General features: G+C 35.3%; 2 protein-coding genes across 2 annotated transcripts; both read left to right on the top strand.

Moving 5' to 3' along the window:
- Positions 1 to 679: 679 nt before the first annotated feature.
- Positions 680 to 6,808, top strand: LOC145233620 (D-3-phosphoglycerate dehydrogenase-like). Its single transcript, XM_080098386.1, has 11 exons — positions 680 to 891; positions 1,263 to 1,414; positions 1,885 to 2,005; positions 2,217 to 2,315; positions 2,560 to 2,692; positions 2,840 to 2,988; positions 3,796 to 3,948; positions 4,603 to 4,857; positions 5,171 to 5,247; positions 5,836 to 5,969; positions 6,304 to 6,808. The coding sequence occupies exons 1-11, from the start codon at positions 754 to 756 to the stop codon at positions 6,447 to 6,449; spliced, it is 1,557 nt and encodes a 518-aa protein (XP_079954512.1). The 5' UTR covers positions 680 to 753; the 3' UTR covers positions 6,450 to 6,808.
- A 1,611-nt stretch (positions 6,809 to 8,419) lies between these two features.
- LOC145217896 (sister chromatid cohesion protein DCC1-like) lies at positions 8,420 to 15,346 on the top strand. Its single transcript, XM_080085282.1, has 9 exons — positions 8,420 to 8,909; positions 9,842 to 10,025; positions 10,474 to 10,605; positions 11,187 to 11,277; positions 11,648 to 11,795; positions 12,536 to 12,626; positions 13,468 to 13,590; positions 13,922 to 14,070; positions 14,527 to 15,346. Exons 1-9 carry the CDS (start codon positions 8,725 to 8,727, stop codon positions 14,636 to 14,638), a joined length of 1,215 nt encoding a protein of 404 aa, XP_079941408.1. The 5' UTR covers positions 8,420 to 8,724; the 3' UTR covers positions 14,639 to 15,346.
- Positions 15,347 to 15,591: the final 245 nt, after the last annotated feature.

Below are 15,591 nucleotides of genomic sequence, written 5' to 3'. Positions count from 1 at the left end.
AGCTAAGCAAACTTTTCCATGAGCTCTTGGAAACTTTTAAATTCTGTGAAAATCACGCGCGCACGGCGTGATCAGGAGCACGTTGTGCCGTAAGTAAACATCATGACCGGCGTTCATAACGGCCCACAAAACTTACGCACTACTTTGACCGGATAAACATGGGTAAAAGTGAATTTTGCAAGTTGTCACGTGGGTTATTGCTGCAAATTAAGTTTTGGAAAATTACAGAAACCTGCGAAGAAGTATTTCAGTCTTGCTGCGTTGCAAAATAACCTGTTGTCTTTGCCAAGAAAATGTTTATTTGTTTGTATTTGTTGATAAAAAAGCATGATTTTTAACGTGATTACTGCTCTAGGTAGTAATTTGAAAGGACAATAATCTGTTTAAAGAAAAAATAACTAAGCAAGATTTCAGCTTAAATCGTTGTCTCTGAGATAATGGTACAATTTCACTTTTTGTAGCAGACAGAGAGAAGTGGGTGAAAAAATGTTGTGGGTTTATGATATATTGCTGCTTGGTTTTTATTTTTTTACATATGGAGCTGTCTACAATAATTCAGTTGTTTTTAATCAATGTGTATTTAGAAAAACTTCAAGTGTGTTACTAAATGGCGATTGGCTCTTGACAAGTTTGCAACTTAAATTGAGAACAAAAAAAATTAACAAAATTAACATGTGCATTTTGTCTTCTCCAGATAGAAGCAACTTTAGTTATATTGGACTTAAAACTATTATTGTTTGACCCTGAATCAAAATGCCCATTAAAATAAAAAATGTGCTTTTACTGGACAACGTTGATCCCAGTGCAAAAACAATTTTAGAAAGTCGTGGCATAAATGCTACACTTCAAAAAGAAAAACTGACAAAAGATAATTTAGTTCAAGAATTGCAGGTTGGTGGGTTGACATCTTTTTGAAAATTTTAGAGGTGACAACTTTTTAGTCTAAAATATTTCTTCATGAACTTATTGGCCGAAACAATTGTTCTGTAAAAAGGCGTAAAATAGAAAAGTAGTTGGTTTCAGTTGAGTCAAAATGAAACCTTTATCAATGTACTATTTGATTTTAATTGGTGCTTATATTGCATCATAACTCATCAGTTTGTATTGTGCTTATTGTTGTTTGATGTAAGTCAAGGAACTATCTTGAAACTAAACCAAGGGCATACGTATAGTGCATTTGCCATGACTCAAATACCTATCTTGCTTTTAAAACACCCTGTCAAATATTTCCTAATATTGCAGCTTTAATTTTTTTTACATAGAAATACGATGGTGTAGTTGTTCGATCTGCAACCACTGTTACTTCAGAAATTATTCAGCAATGTCCGAACTTAAAAATTATCGGAAGAGCAGGTACTGGAGTTGACAATGTTGACATTGATAGTGCCACAAAAAATGGAGTTATTGTCATGAAGTAAGTGCAATATGCTATTTTCTTGCATTTGACCATTAGTTTAATGATGAGTATGACGACCCAAATAGAAGACACACCTTATTATTCAAACATTTCGGCAAATGCTCATTGCCATCATCAGTGATATCATATCAGTTTTAAAACACTTGAGTTGCATTTGAGTTGCCAAGGCAATTAACCTTTTAATCGAAGTATTTTAATCTATTTTCCAATTGATAACACAAGTCACCATTAAATAATTTCCTTTATAATATATTTTTTTTACATGCATAGTTTTTACTGTTTCGTTGTTGAATTATGTTACTTTATGTTACAAAAGTATAACTGTTCCCAAACTTGCACCCAAAGAAAGCAAAATCATAAAAACTAATATATACCACCAACCAATCATTTTATCACTGTGTGTGCCTTTTACCATTGTTTCATAAAATGGTGCACATTATTAACTAAACTTGAACCAACTTTCATAGCACCCCTGGAGGAAACACATTAAGTGCAGCAGAACACACATGCACTTTAATAGCCTGTCTCAGTCGTAACGTGCCAGCAGCAGATGCTTCAATGAAAGCTGGAAAATGGGATCGAAAAGCGGTAAGTTTTGAAATAGACATTTTAATTTAAAAAATTGAACATTTTCCAAAATCTGTTGAAGCATAAATGATTCATGTGCAAAGATTGCTTTTCTTTGGGGAGCCCGATGAAATAAATATGTGGACACACTGTTCTTTAGTTTTGAGTCTAGGCATACCAAACTGCAAAAATGTAACATGTTCTTAATTGTTCCTTGTCTTACTTAACACAGTTTATGGGTAATGAGCTTTATGAAAAAACCCTCGGAATTGTTGGTCTCGGCAGAATCGGAAGAGAAGCAGCTACAAGAATGCAGTCTTTTGGAATGAAGGTAATTTGGCCAAAGATATTTGTCATTTTTTTTAAAAAAAAAGGATCATTTTTTAAGGTTTGTAGTGTACTTTAGTGGATTTTAATTTAGTTAAGCCAACTAGGTTTATTTGCCAATGCTGCTTAAGGTTCAGGGACACAAGCTACCGAGACAAGATTTGAACACTCAACCTTGTTAGCACAAGTCACATTATGCCATCTTGACTCTTATTAAAATTGCTCATAGACAAAAAACTGTTTTGTAGACAATAGGTTTCGATCCGTTGGTGTCGAAGGAAGAAGCAGCGAAGTTTGATATCGAATGGATGGAATGCTCGGAAATTTGGCCAAGGGCAGATTACATCACAGTTCATACACCTCTTATTCCACAAACAAAAGGTTAGGAACACATTTGTCAGCTAATGTACTACACATTTCAAATCGTAATGCTTGGTTTTGCCAAATAACTTACATCAAAAATAATTCTTGAGCATAAACAGTACATTTAAATACACAATTGTACTTACCAAGTTTTATCTCATTAAGGACTTCTGAATGATGATTCATTTGCCAAGTGCAAGAAAGGTGTAAAGGTGATTAACTGTGCTCGTGGAGGAATCATTGATGAGGGGGCTTTGCTGCGGGCTTTAGAAAGTGGACAATGCGGAGGTGCTGGTCTCGATGTCTTTGTCGAAGTAAGTAAAGTTGTTTTAATAAACTTATGGCCATGATCAAAAACTGAACTTCCAGAGAAGTTGTATCTAGAGAACTATAAGGCAGAAACATTTTGCCATAATAAACATCATATTGCAGTTTTTACATAAAATGTCTTTGGCAAATGTCTTTGGTGTTCGGTTTGTGACCAGTTCAAGCAGCCTGTGCACAGGTTTATTTTGTTCAACACATAAAGTTCTAATAATGTAAATCAGTGGTTCTCAAACTTTTTTTGTTGCGACGCCTCTGGAAAAGTTTTCTGAACTTACGACACACCAGCAAATAAAAGTTAATGAGGAAACTTATTATTAAAGTTGTGTTTATTGATACAACAATAAAAAGAAATGAAACGGAACTATTCTGTGACGCCCTTGGAAAATTGAAACAATGCACCAGTTTGAGAACTACTGACGTAAATAACCAGCAAATGTACCAAAGGCCCCATTAACCAATTGGCACTGTAGCTATACCTCTTAAATCGTGTGACTGTGGTTTTAAGTGCAGTATGCACTGTTTCGACATGTAAGTCCCTCATGTATATTTATGTCAATAGCTGCACTGATGAGACCCTACAGGCCAAAACAGTATGAACTGTCTGTAGTGAGTTGTGGCATCAAACAGAATTGGTGAGGCATTTCAGCCTGGTAATCCCAACAAACTTGAATGCTGTTAGATGGCTACATTTTGAAACAAGGTGTACTATCTGCAGCCTTCTAATAAATACACTAACACATCCTTTTATTTTCACAAAATTGCCTCATTTAAATGTCAATTATTTTTACTTCTAGGAACCACCAACCAATTTATCACTTGTGAAACACCCGAAAGTTGTAGCCTGCCCACATCTCGGAGCAAGCACGAAAGAAGCCCAGTCCCGATGTGGAAGAGAAATTGCCGATCAGATTGCTGATGTCTCGGAGGGAAAGTCTTTCTTTGGCGTGGTATGTTTATGTTGTTAAGATTTTTTGCAATTGTGGCCTTCGCTTTGTCATTGACTCAGGGACTGTTAGCTTTGTTCTAGCAAGATGGTGTTTGCTAAAACATAAAGTGAATCATAGATCTTCATGAAAATTGGATTTTTTAAATAAAATCCTTTGTGGTGAGGTGTACATTGAGGTATAGTATTGTGGTATGCAAGAACATTTGCTAACTGAAAAAAATTAACCAGCTTTCTGCAGAAAAAAGTTGTTCATTCCCTTAAACATACTGTGCTTTTAGAGTGCTTTTGCCAATTTAAATATATTTTTGTCAACAGTATTTTTCAAATGTTTGGTACATGTTTGGTAGTTAATGCCTCCACTTTTTTGATAAAAAATAAGGTTTTTCTTTTGTGCCCACTGTGCAATTTTGCATTACAAATAAAACTGCCATAGGGGACTGAAACGGTCCCCCAAATTTCTCCAGCGGTTTCCCAAAATTTGCCAGTAGCCTAATAAATAATTCGTTTAAGCAAATATGGCTATTTTTGGTATTTAAATGAAACACTTGCGGTCTCTTAAAACTACTTAGCGGTCAACCAAACCAAACCTTTAAAAAAAACCTGGCCATAGGGAACCACTTGGGTATAGTGTTCTAACATATTTGTTTTCTTACAGCTAAATGCACCTGCCCTTAGTCAAGGAGCTTCTGATGAAATGAAAGAATGGATTCCAGCAATGGTTTGTGCAGGAAAATTCTTGAAAGCCTTCATGAATAGCAACCCAAGCACTGTAACATTGGATTCATATGGAAATGTTCTGTCCAAAGCTGGTCATTGTCTGAAAGCAGCATTTTGCTCTGGTTTCCTGCAGTGCACCACAAACGTTAATCTTGTCAACGCAGCACCTTTGTTAGCTGCAAAAGGAACTCAGGTGTGTTTCTATTTTCTCACAGTTACTGACAAAACAGATTAATATAAATTAGTTGACAAAACTAAGAAACCTATTAGTTAAAATCATTTCAAACAAATGAAAAAACAACAAAGAAAACATAAATTTACAACTGGGTTCAGCCCTGAAGCGTTGATGCAGACCATTTTTTCTAGCCTGTGTCATGCCATATGGGAGTGCTTGGTGACCGACTGATTCGGTATTACACCTTCAATAGGCCTGGCGTGCTATGAAAAAACGAGCACAAAAACTAAAAACTGAGGAGGTTCATTTTTATTCGTTTGTGTTTTTGCAGATTACTTTGGGCAAGAACCCAGACAGTAAGGAATCTGCTTGTATGATCGCCGTTAAATCAGAAACTTGTACAATGAAGTATGTGTGAGATGCCAAAACTTATTTTCTATTCTAAAACAACTATGAGCTTAGGCATGGGCGTCCGCAGGAAAAAATACAGGGGAGGGCAATACTATCGTCACATCGCCGTGCGATAAACAGTATTTCAGAACAAAAATCATCTGACAGTGATACTCATTCTTGCCAATCCCAATGTAGCAAAGTAGTGCAATAAACAGAATATTAACTATCACTGAAGTATGTGGTAGGTTGGCAAATACTTTTTTAACGGAAGTAGGATTTACATACACGAACCTTCAGCTCCCCCTCTTGCCCCCGCTGCGGACGCCCATGAGCTTAGAAATATACCACAAAATTGTTTCTTGTGTTTTTCTGTTTTTGATTTATCACATCTTCTTTATCAGCGTGATGTAAGGTTATTTAGTTACTGAATATTTACTTTTTTTATCACAGATGAATATGGGCAAAAAACTCTTAACTAAATAATGTGTCTAACCGGAATATTTTCCTAATAGATTATTGGCGACAGTTTGGGATTTAACAGAATTTGTCAATATTTAGATTCATCTTTGTAGTATTGCCAACTAATGAAACATTTTTTGGCAGCTTTTTTGTGTCGGTCATAAGCAAAACCCCAGTGCTGATTTCTATGGATGGAGCTAAATTCTCGGTACCAGTGATACTAAAAGGAAACCTGCTTGTCTTCAAAAGTTCCAACAATAACCTTTCTACTGCTATTGGTAAATTTACGTTTGACTTTTGTTGAATTTTGTTTGCTTTTTACCAGAATGCTTTGCACTATTTAAAAAAAAAACATCTAAAATTTTTTTTTAATCCACTTTTTTTAGAAAAAAATAAGTCAAATTTTATAAACAACAATCGTTTTAACATGACCATGAAAATGTCAAGTTAAAAATGTTTTAGAAAACCTCAAAAATTGACTTATAGGTAGTTTGTGTTGTATCAACCTTTTCATGTAGGCTTCTGTAAATCTATGCATTTCAAAGAGTATTACCTGATTTGAAAGGTTGAAGTTCAATAATAAAACTAAAATGTTGTAAACTATTGTTTCAGGTCAAATTTCCAACAATGGAGCCACTGTGACATCACTATCAACCACAGATGCGCAAAACAACTTACAATGGTTCGCAGTTGGAGTCAATCAACAAATTTCCGACGCTGTGCTTCAAAGCTTAAATGCTGTGTCCATTCAATTCTAGAACAATCCATGTTATACACTAGATAGACAAAAACCTGTTTTGTACAAAAATGTAAATTATTACTTTAGGCAATATGTTACAAGTGTTCGTTTTTTTTGTGACAAATTTTAAATCCTAATGTTTACAATTATTAAGTAAATCTAACTTGGTGTGGACATTTTTGTAAAACCTTATTTCGTTGGGTTGAAAAACATGTCTTTAATCATGTAAAAATTTTACTTTTTATGACAGGGTTGCAAATGTTGTTTTAAAGTTTCAAAGGTGTAACAAGCTAAAATGAATTAAGTTGTGCATATATTTGTGTTTTGATATTGCGCCACCTGATTTTTAAATTGCAAATACAATTTCTCTCAAACTGTTTTACAAATCTTGCATTTATTCGTTGGTCTGCCCCAAGTCGCAACCAGATTGGTATCAGCTTTCAACCAGTTGAGTTTTTTCGGTTTGTGTGCAGCGCTCTGGAGATCAAGTGACGAATAATTTTATTTTCTACAGTCACAGTGGCATAAGACAAGAAAATACACTCCTTTTTTAACGGGGTTCCCCAATTTTCCATTACAAAATCTCTGACACTTCTATTTGTCTGTTGGTCTTAGTCTTCCCCAGGTCGAAACCTGATGGATATCAGCTTTCAACCAATTGAGTTTTTTATATTTGTTTTTGGTTTAAGTGCAGTGCTCTTGAGATCAACAAAGTGACGAATACGTGCATTTGTTATGGCATAGGCAACAAAGATGAGGGCTCCTTGCAGGGGTTCGCCCACTGATATAGAAAATCTTTTTTCTAGATCAGTGTGTTCGCCAGTTTTCCAGTACAATTTGTTTTAATACAGGAACCCATAAAGCATAAGTTTCGTGCATTGCAAAAGCCATAAATAGAGAGGAATGTTTACACGCAATTTTTAGAAAACATTAGTGTCTACAAATATAAAATTTTGTCCTATTGTGTTTATGGAAAAAAAAACATTATTTAAAAAACAATTTTATGTAAAAATGGAACTGTCACGCATCAGTGATTATCTCGCGGGACAGATAATTGACAAAAACAGGAATGTTAAAAGTTATGTAGGTTATGAAAACTGGAAAGTTTTGAAAAATATATTCAGTTGCAACTACAGGATTTTTTGCATAAATTTTAAGACGTTCAAGAGGAATTTAGTCACATTGAGTATATTTTAGTTGTAATCTTGCTATGTAAGGTAAAACTAAAAACGTTCAACAAGTTTTTTTTCAAAATCATATTTCGAGGTTTGGCTTAAAGCAGGGCTTCCCAAACTTTTTTGATCGCGACCCCTTTTAATCTCTTTAAATTTTTCACGACCCTTCACGGATAATATGATAAACAATGCGAAAAAAACGTTTGTTGTATTTATTGAAACGCCGAATTCGAGCGAAAACTAAAAACAACCCACCGGTACTCGGAGTCTACTACTTTACACGTTCAAACACCGATAACTTTTACGTGCTTTAGCCTTAGTTTCTGACAGATTGTTTTGCAAATGGGCACTTGTCACAATTTCTTCGTGTGGTTTGAACGTTTGCTGTGCGTCGAGAACATACGCACGTTCGTAAAGGACGATTTACCGAGTCGGCAAGTTTTACAACGACTTAGGTTTTAAGTAATTTGTTAGGGCGGAAAATAAAGTAAAAGCAATACAAGTTTCAAATCGTGTATTGTTGACGCCTAAACTGAGCTCACCTTGAACTAAGTTTAGGCCGTTGCAGTGCTTTGAAAACAGATATTTAACACTGCTTGAAAATCGGAAATTTATTGCATATTTTTTATCAGAGAAAGTTATTGCGCCAAACAATGCTTAAACGTTTGCAACTCTATCATGTTTATGCTGCATTAAAATGCCTGGGTATTTTAAAACAATTGCAATTGTTGCGTTTCAACTGACGTCTGTTCGATCAATAGCGTCAGTACAAGCGCGTTTGCACTTGGCTGAAAACGTTTTAAAACCGACGTAACTTGAACAAAGATGCGATTTTGACGTTTTACAAAGATAAAGGCCGGGGGTGTGCGGCACCCTCACACCCCCGTACTCCGCGCCAGTGTATTGATTACTTTTTGCAGAAATTGGTACAGCTCTCTGCGACCCCTCAAGTTTGTTAAGCGACCCCTTCCGGGGTCGCGACCCCCAGTTTGGGAAGCCCTGGCTTAAAGGACCAAAGTTTCGATTTTTCTGTTATGCAATAAAACTTCAAATTAACATTACTTTTCAACAAGTAGCATTGGCTTGACCACATGAATTATTGTTCCTTGTTCACAAAAAATGGAAGTGACTGATGAAATTCAAAAGGATGACGTAAGATTACGAGCAGAGTTTGCAAAACTAGACAGAAGTGGTTTACTGCAACCCGTTCAATTGTTAAAATTCGATGAAGAAGCTAGTGATCAGAATGTCATGCTTCTGCAAATGGACAAAAAAATGCTGGAGAAAGTTGAGGCAGGCGAAGAGTAAGTGAATGTTTTTGCACTAACATTTGTCAAACCTTTTTTGTCCTTTAGACAGTGGTGGGATTCAGCCGGTTCGCACCGGTTCTATAGAACCGTTTCAGAAAATTTTATGAGATCAGCAAACCGGTTAGCATTACTGGTTAGTTACTGTCCATGGACTTTTTGTAACAGAACTGGCAGAAAAATATGACTTTTGTGATAGAATCAGCTAAAAAAAATTTGGATCCCACCACTGCCTTTAGACCTAAGTCCATAGGGAAAACACATATATTGTCTCGTTTTTACAAACTGGAGAGCTTTAGCGCAAGTTTGATCTGCCAAATTGTGTTGATTACAATTGTAACCTTTGGGCTCTAGCAATTTGGCTACTTAAATTCACTTTAAAGCTCTCCAGTTTGTAAAAACCTGAATTATTTTGGTCAGAACATGGCTCCTTGAGGCTCCATCGCGTAACAAACAACTTGTGTTTTACATGGATTCAGTCACTTTATTGTTTACCAATCAAATAATTATTGTCCATTGCAAATTTGTCTTACCCTGTCAGTCAAGAAAACATACGGTGCTGAAGAAAAAACAATTATACTTGCACTGTTTGTGTAACCAGCCGTAATATTAAACGGTTTCTCCCAACCCAGTTTTTACAGATTGGCAACAGACAACCATCTGGTGTTTGGGAACCCCTGTTTTATTCCACTACAATTGTCTTACATCATATTTGTGTAATTATTGGTTATATGTTGCTAGTTGGGACATGACCAACATATCAGAAACTTTGAACCTAAATGAACAGGAAAATTGTAATTCTAGTTTTTATGTTCATCACAATTTTTAAACTTCTTAAAAATATTCTAAATCTGTATGTAGTTAAGGACATAAATAAAATGTAGCCATAGAATACAAAATTTAGAAAAAACATCCTTGTTCTGTTTCAGACTGATCATCAGAGGTGGGTCAGATGATGCAGCTGTACTTTGCACAGAAGATGCAACATATGACTTGAAGAAGGCAATGTCTTCCAACACAATGATCCTTCTTGAGAAATGTATAACCAACAAAGATGACCTGCATCCTTACAGTGGAGATGACACAGAGGAAACAGAAACCATCCATAGACATGTGAATATCCTCCACTAGCATTTATTTTTATATTGTTCACTATAACTTAACATGTTAAGTTTATATCCTCATGTGAAAGAAATTTTGGCAGCACTAATACGCTAGAATATTCGCCAAGACAAAAATAGCTGCGTAGCATTCCAGCATTTTGTACATAAAGCAAACAAAGCATACTTTGTTATTAGGTGAAATTAGGTCAGTCCCAAATAGGTACTGTTGTGGGTTTAAACCACGTTGCAACGATTTCTTTACAGTATATATAGCTCCTAAAAGGCCTGGCACACTGTGAGTATAATATAAGAAACGTCAACTGAAATATGCAATTAACTGGAATGTTAGTACATCATTGGGCGGAATTTGCAATTATGTGAACTAAAAATGATCTGTACAGCTGTAGGTTCTAACCACTTATCATCTTTATGTTTATTAATTAAATGTTATTTTAAAGGCTTTTGGATGGAGTTTTACTTACATGGAACTGAAGCAGATTTACCCAAGAATAACTCGGTTATTAACATTACTAAAACAATGCCCTTATATGGGGCCAGAACATGAACATGAGGCTGATCCCACTAAAATGGTGAGTTTTGCCGGAAATACAACTTCTGGCATAGAATGTTAAAGTCAGTAGGCAGTGTTTGGCAACCAATATGTTGCAAGACTGTATATTTGTATAGCTGTTAAGTAATATACATTGACGAATTTAAATAACAGAATGGCAACTGTGATTTTGAAAAGAAAAAATGATCTCATTAAAATAGCATATTGTTGTGTTTCCATTGTAAATTTTCTGCTAAATGAAGCTTGGAAATGAACACTTTTAAAATATTAAAGTCAGTCTGCAGTGTTTGGCAACCGATTTGTAGCCAGTCTGTACTTTAATATATTCATCAACTTTACATTGACAAACAAACTGAAACAACAAAATGACAATAACTGTAACTGTGATTTTAAAAATAAATTTGTTCTCATTAAAATAGCATAAAGTACAAACTATTTTTGTGTTTTCTATTTTGTTACTTCGGATTTCAAATTAATGTGCATCTCACTACTTTTTGAAGTTAGTGTAATTTAAGTGGCAAAAGTATGACATAAAAGTTAACAATGATCGTAAATATATTCTTTGTTTTTCTTTGAAATATTCTTTGTTGATTTTTGCAGTACACTTTAACGGAATTGATAAACATCGTACAAGCAAGCGAGTCAGAAGTCATGCAGTTTTTGATCAAGTTCAACAGTTGTTGCATTAATGGTAAGTGTTTATTGTATATAGTGTACATATTTTGGGGTTGCATACTGGCTACTGCTACATTCTTTTTGATAGGGATACTGAAACAATTTAATTCCATTGTGTTTGTGAAATAGTAGCCCATTTCTTGTCAATGAAATCTTTGGGGTAATTGCATAAACTTTGGAAAAATGTCTATCCCATTATATACCATATTTGTCTTCATATAAAATGGTAATGTTTAAATGTTTGTATTCTTTTATATAGGCTATTTGGTTTCACACATTATCCACATTTGACTAAAGATGTGTTACATTTAAAAATTGTTCTACCAAATGACGATAAATATACATCAAGCAAACAGGATTGATGAATAAGTTTTGATGTTTTCAAGGTCGCTGGAGATTATTCGATTTCGGATACATCGTGGAATGCATGGGTCAAATATTTCAAGTGATTGAGTCAGAATCTTGGAACTGTGGAAAAGTTCCTGTTGTGCAACTGTGTGAAATTATCAATGATAGCGGGGAATTGGTGCCGAGGTAAATCCTAAATACACAATAGTACACAGTATTTGTGTTTGACATTGCTCTATGTTTTTGTTGGACTTGTTTTACATTTGATGTATAAACATCAGTCAATTAAAACAAACATTTAATTCAGTGTTCATGTGTTTTTAAACTAGTAACTAGAGTTGCGTTTATTTACTTCGGGAAAGAACACATAGCAACATAATTGCACTAAAACAATCTCCAAGCCAACTGCACAGCATTGAGACTTCAAAACAAAACATTGCTAAACAGTGATAGGCACATTTTGTGTTTTTTTCTTACGTAGTACAAATCATGGCTTCTGACCATGGTCAGTAGCATGAAATCATTTTTCTTATTTTCCACAGACAGTTTTTGCTATAGTCACCAATATGAAAAGTTATAATTGTGGTACACTATATAGCCACTTATCCAACTACCTTTTAGGCACACTGAAATTGCATGGACAGTACTAACTGTGGAATAAATTACACTACACCAGTAGTTCTCAAACTGTGCGTCGCGACGCCCTGGTGCATCATTTCAATTTTCCTAGGGAGTCGCAGAATAGTCCAGTTTCGTGTCTTTTCGTTGTTATATCAACAAACCACACTTTGATAATAAGTTTCCTCATTAACTTTTATTTGCTGGTGCGTCACGCCAGAAAACTACTCCAGAGGCGTCGGAGTGAAAAAAGTTTGACATCCACTGCACTACACTGTTGGGTAAAAATGCTGATTTTGTTTTTTTAGCTTTGTCGTCAAACACTTGTTGTCAAGTTATGGAACAGAGTTTAAATCAGAGGATGATGGTTTGATTTATGCCAAACTTGATGAGTGCAAAGTAAGGAGGAACTTTTCCTCTAGAAAATTTTGAAAAAAAAATGGTTTATTTGTTTATGTTCTTATTCGTTTCATTTTTATTCTCGGTGGGCGGGCAACTCCTGACTGTACTAAGCTCACAATGAGTTTGACATCAAACTGCCTGTTATATTACGAGTCCATTGGTCCTGTTTTAAAAATTTTATACTTAAGGAGTTGCTGACTTCAACCTAGTTCAATCAATCAGGTTTACTGGGTTAGGACAATGCAGCATAGAAAAGATAAGCAACAAGCTTGTAAACACAATGCTGTTGGCATAACTACTTGGCCATCTTCTAACTTTTAGGAGTCAACTGATCCGCATTTACAAAACTGTCTACTGCAGTTAAGATTGAAAAGAGAGGCGTATAGTAGTGCACTATTATGGTGCTGCTACAGGTTTTTATTGGCATTTTTTTGTTCAAATTCTACAGTCAACCACAACTAGCACTGGCATATTTTGGGTAGAGCTACTAACACCATAACGAGAATCACAACTTCGCTTTCACAAGGGGGCGTAAAGAGCTGAATTTTTATTTAGCGGCTATTAATGGGTTGGGTTGGGAAATAAGTTTTTAAAATTTTTACATTAGTAACTAATTTTTTGGGTCAGTTTTATTGAATTTAAAGTGCTAATACCTTACCCCGACCCTAATAGCCCTAACCGTGAGCATTTTTGGAGATATAACTAATCAAATTTGGGGTGTGATTCTCGTTATGGTGTTAGTAGCTCTACCCATATTTTGACCGGAAATTTCAGCCTTGTCTTTTGGCCAACCTATGTTTTTTTTCAGCATGCGGAAATAAGGACATTTGTTTTTCAGGTTTCGCGCTTCTTTGCAGAAATGCTTTTAAAGGATATTGGAAAATTTCATCTCAGTGAATTTATGGAGGTTTGGAAAGAAAGTATGCCAGCCGGGATGGTTGCAGATGAAGGTCATCTCAAGGTCAGAAGTCTGTTGTACAACATCAACCATATGGAATAGAGTTATTACAAGATCTTAACTAGTGATTTGTAAAACAAAATCTCAAAACTATTTTACTTTATATTTTATTGTTTGTTTTGCCTGTAAAATACACACTAAATTGTTTTTATTAATAGGAATATACCCAAAGTAAAGAGCATTTTATTTTTATATTTTTGGCGAACTGAATGTTCCGAAACAAGAACATCAATATTTTATCACCATTTTATGACACTATTTTCCAAATTGTTAAAATCCAAATTGTTTATGAAGACTTTTGATGGAATGTATATCATGTCTTTGATTTCTATAGGGCCTGGCATTAACAGACACAACCTCGCAACCACCTTCAATAAAACTGTTTAAAAGTGAAGATTTGCCCATCGATGTGGAACAACGGTTCGATGCTTTGTTCCATGCAAAGGAAAAGTGGGAATTTGGTGAAATAGTTCCATACATAAAGTAAATATCCTAAAAATTACAAGTACAAGATGTTAATTTGTGTAAACCTGCAGATGTAACCAAACAACTTCTGAAACTTCTTAAACAGCTTTCTTAACACCTTGTTGTTTTTGGAAATGCCCCCACTCAGCAGTGGGATTCAAATTTTTTGTCAGTCGGTTCTATCACAAATGTCATATTTTTCAATCGGTTCTGTCACAAAAAGTCTATTGACTGTAACCAGTAATGCTAACCGGTTCACTGATCTCATAAAATTATGTGAGACGGTTCTATAGAACCGGTGCAAAATGGCTGAATTTCACCACTGCCCCCACGTTATTGTAAAAAAACTCATTGACATTTAGGCTACTATACTAAAAACTGTTTGTCAACTTTGAATATTTAGTCAGATGTGCATTGCTGGTGGGAATGCTGTTTTACTGACATGTGTTAATTTTGTGAGCTGTTATGTTACAGAGATGTTTGTTTGGACGAACTGTCGGTAACTTCCACGTTAACAAAGCATGCAAGGGCATCAACAGGAAAAGATGGAACTAAACTGTTCAGTTCAAGAAAACCACTCACATGATTTGGTGGAAAAAATGAGGAAAAATGTCCAAGAGTTAGTTTCACCCCAAGAGAAGGAAAATGCTAACTGGCGAGATATCGTCATGATGGAATTTTTTAATCAGTGAATTTAATCGGCCAGTTAAACGTTAGCCTGTTTATATGCTTTTCGATCTCAGAGTTTTGTAAATGAGTTTCAACATTACAAATATATTAACACTGCCTGAATAGCTTTTATGCCACAAGGTGTGTGTTGATTATAGCCTAAAACCATCCAAGAAAATCGCTCCTGACTTATGTTTACCGTGAAGTATGCAGTCAAACTTCGATACTATGCCACCCTTTGGGACCGAGAGAAAGTGGCATAGTAGCGAGGGTTGGTTGTAAAAATAGCCTTGTGACGTGACAATGTACTGTAATGCCACGTTGTGTTGTACGATTGTAATTTATTACAGAATACAGTATAAGGTACAGTATACAGTATAATTTATTACAAAAAACGGATAGATCGTGCATAGAACAAACAGGATCTGTTAGTTTTGTCGTGGCACAAGCACGGAACGGCGTTTACATAATCGCTGCAAAGTCGTGAAACCTCTTTAACATGACCACGTTTGTTTACTCAACGATTTGTTTTTCATGTTTTCTTTGTTTTATCATGAGCTCAAACCGAAAATTGTCAATTTTCATTCCGGAACCAGACCGTTAATACAGTAATGCTGTACTCTCATGTGTCATTGTATCAAGGGTAAGGGGTGGCATAGTTAATATATTTTCTATTGAATTTAGTTGGTGATGATCAAAAGTGGTATAGTAGCGAGGGTGGCATAGTATCGAAGTTTGACTGTAGTACAATTCCAAATCGACCTTCCTTACCCTGAATAACTTTAACCATTTTTTGGTTCAAAGCAGATGCCAAGTTTCGTCCCAGCTTTAGGTGCCTGTTAAAATTTACCAAAAAGCAGAGGAATGCAT

Source organism: Phallusia mammillata, chromosome 1 (genome assembly GCF_965637545.1).
Source record: "Phallusia mammillata chromosome 1, kaPhaMamm4.hap1.1, whole genome shotgun sequence".
NCBI lineage: Eukaryota > Metazoa > Chordata > Ascidiacea > Phlebobranchia > Ascidiidae > Phallusia > Phallusia mammillata.
The sequence above is the reverse complement of the archived record's forward strand: the minus strand, read 5'-3'. Positions and strand labels throughout refer to the sequence as shown.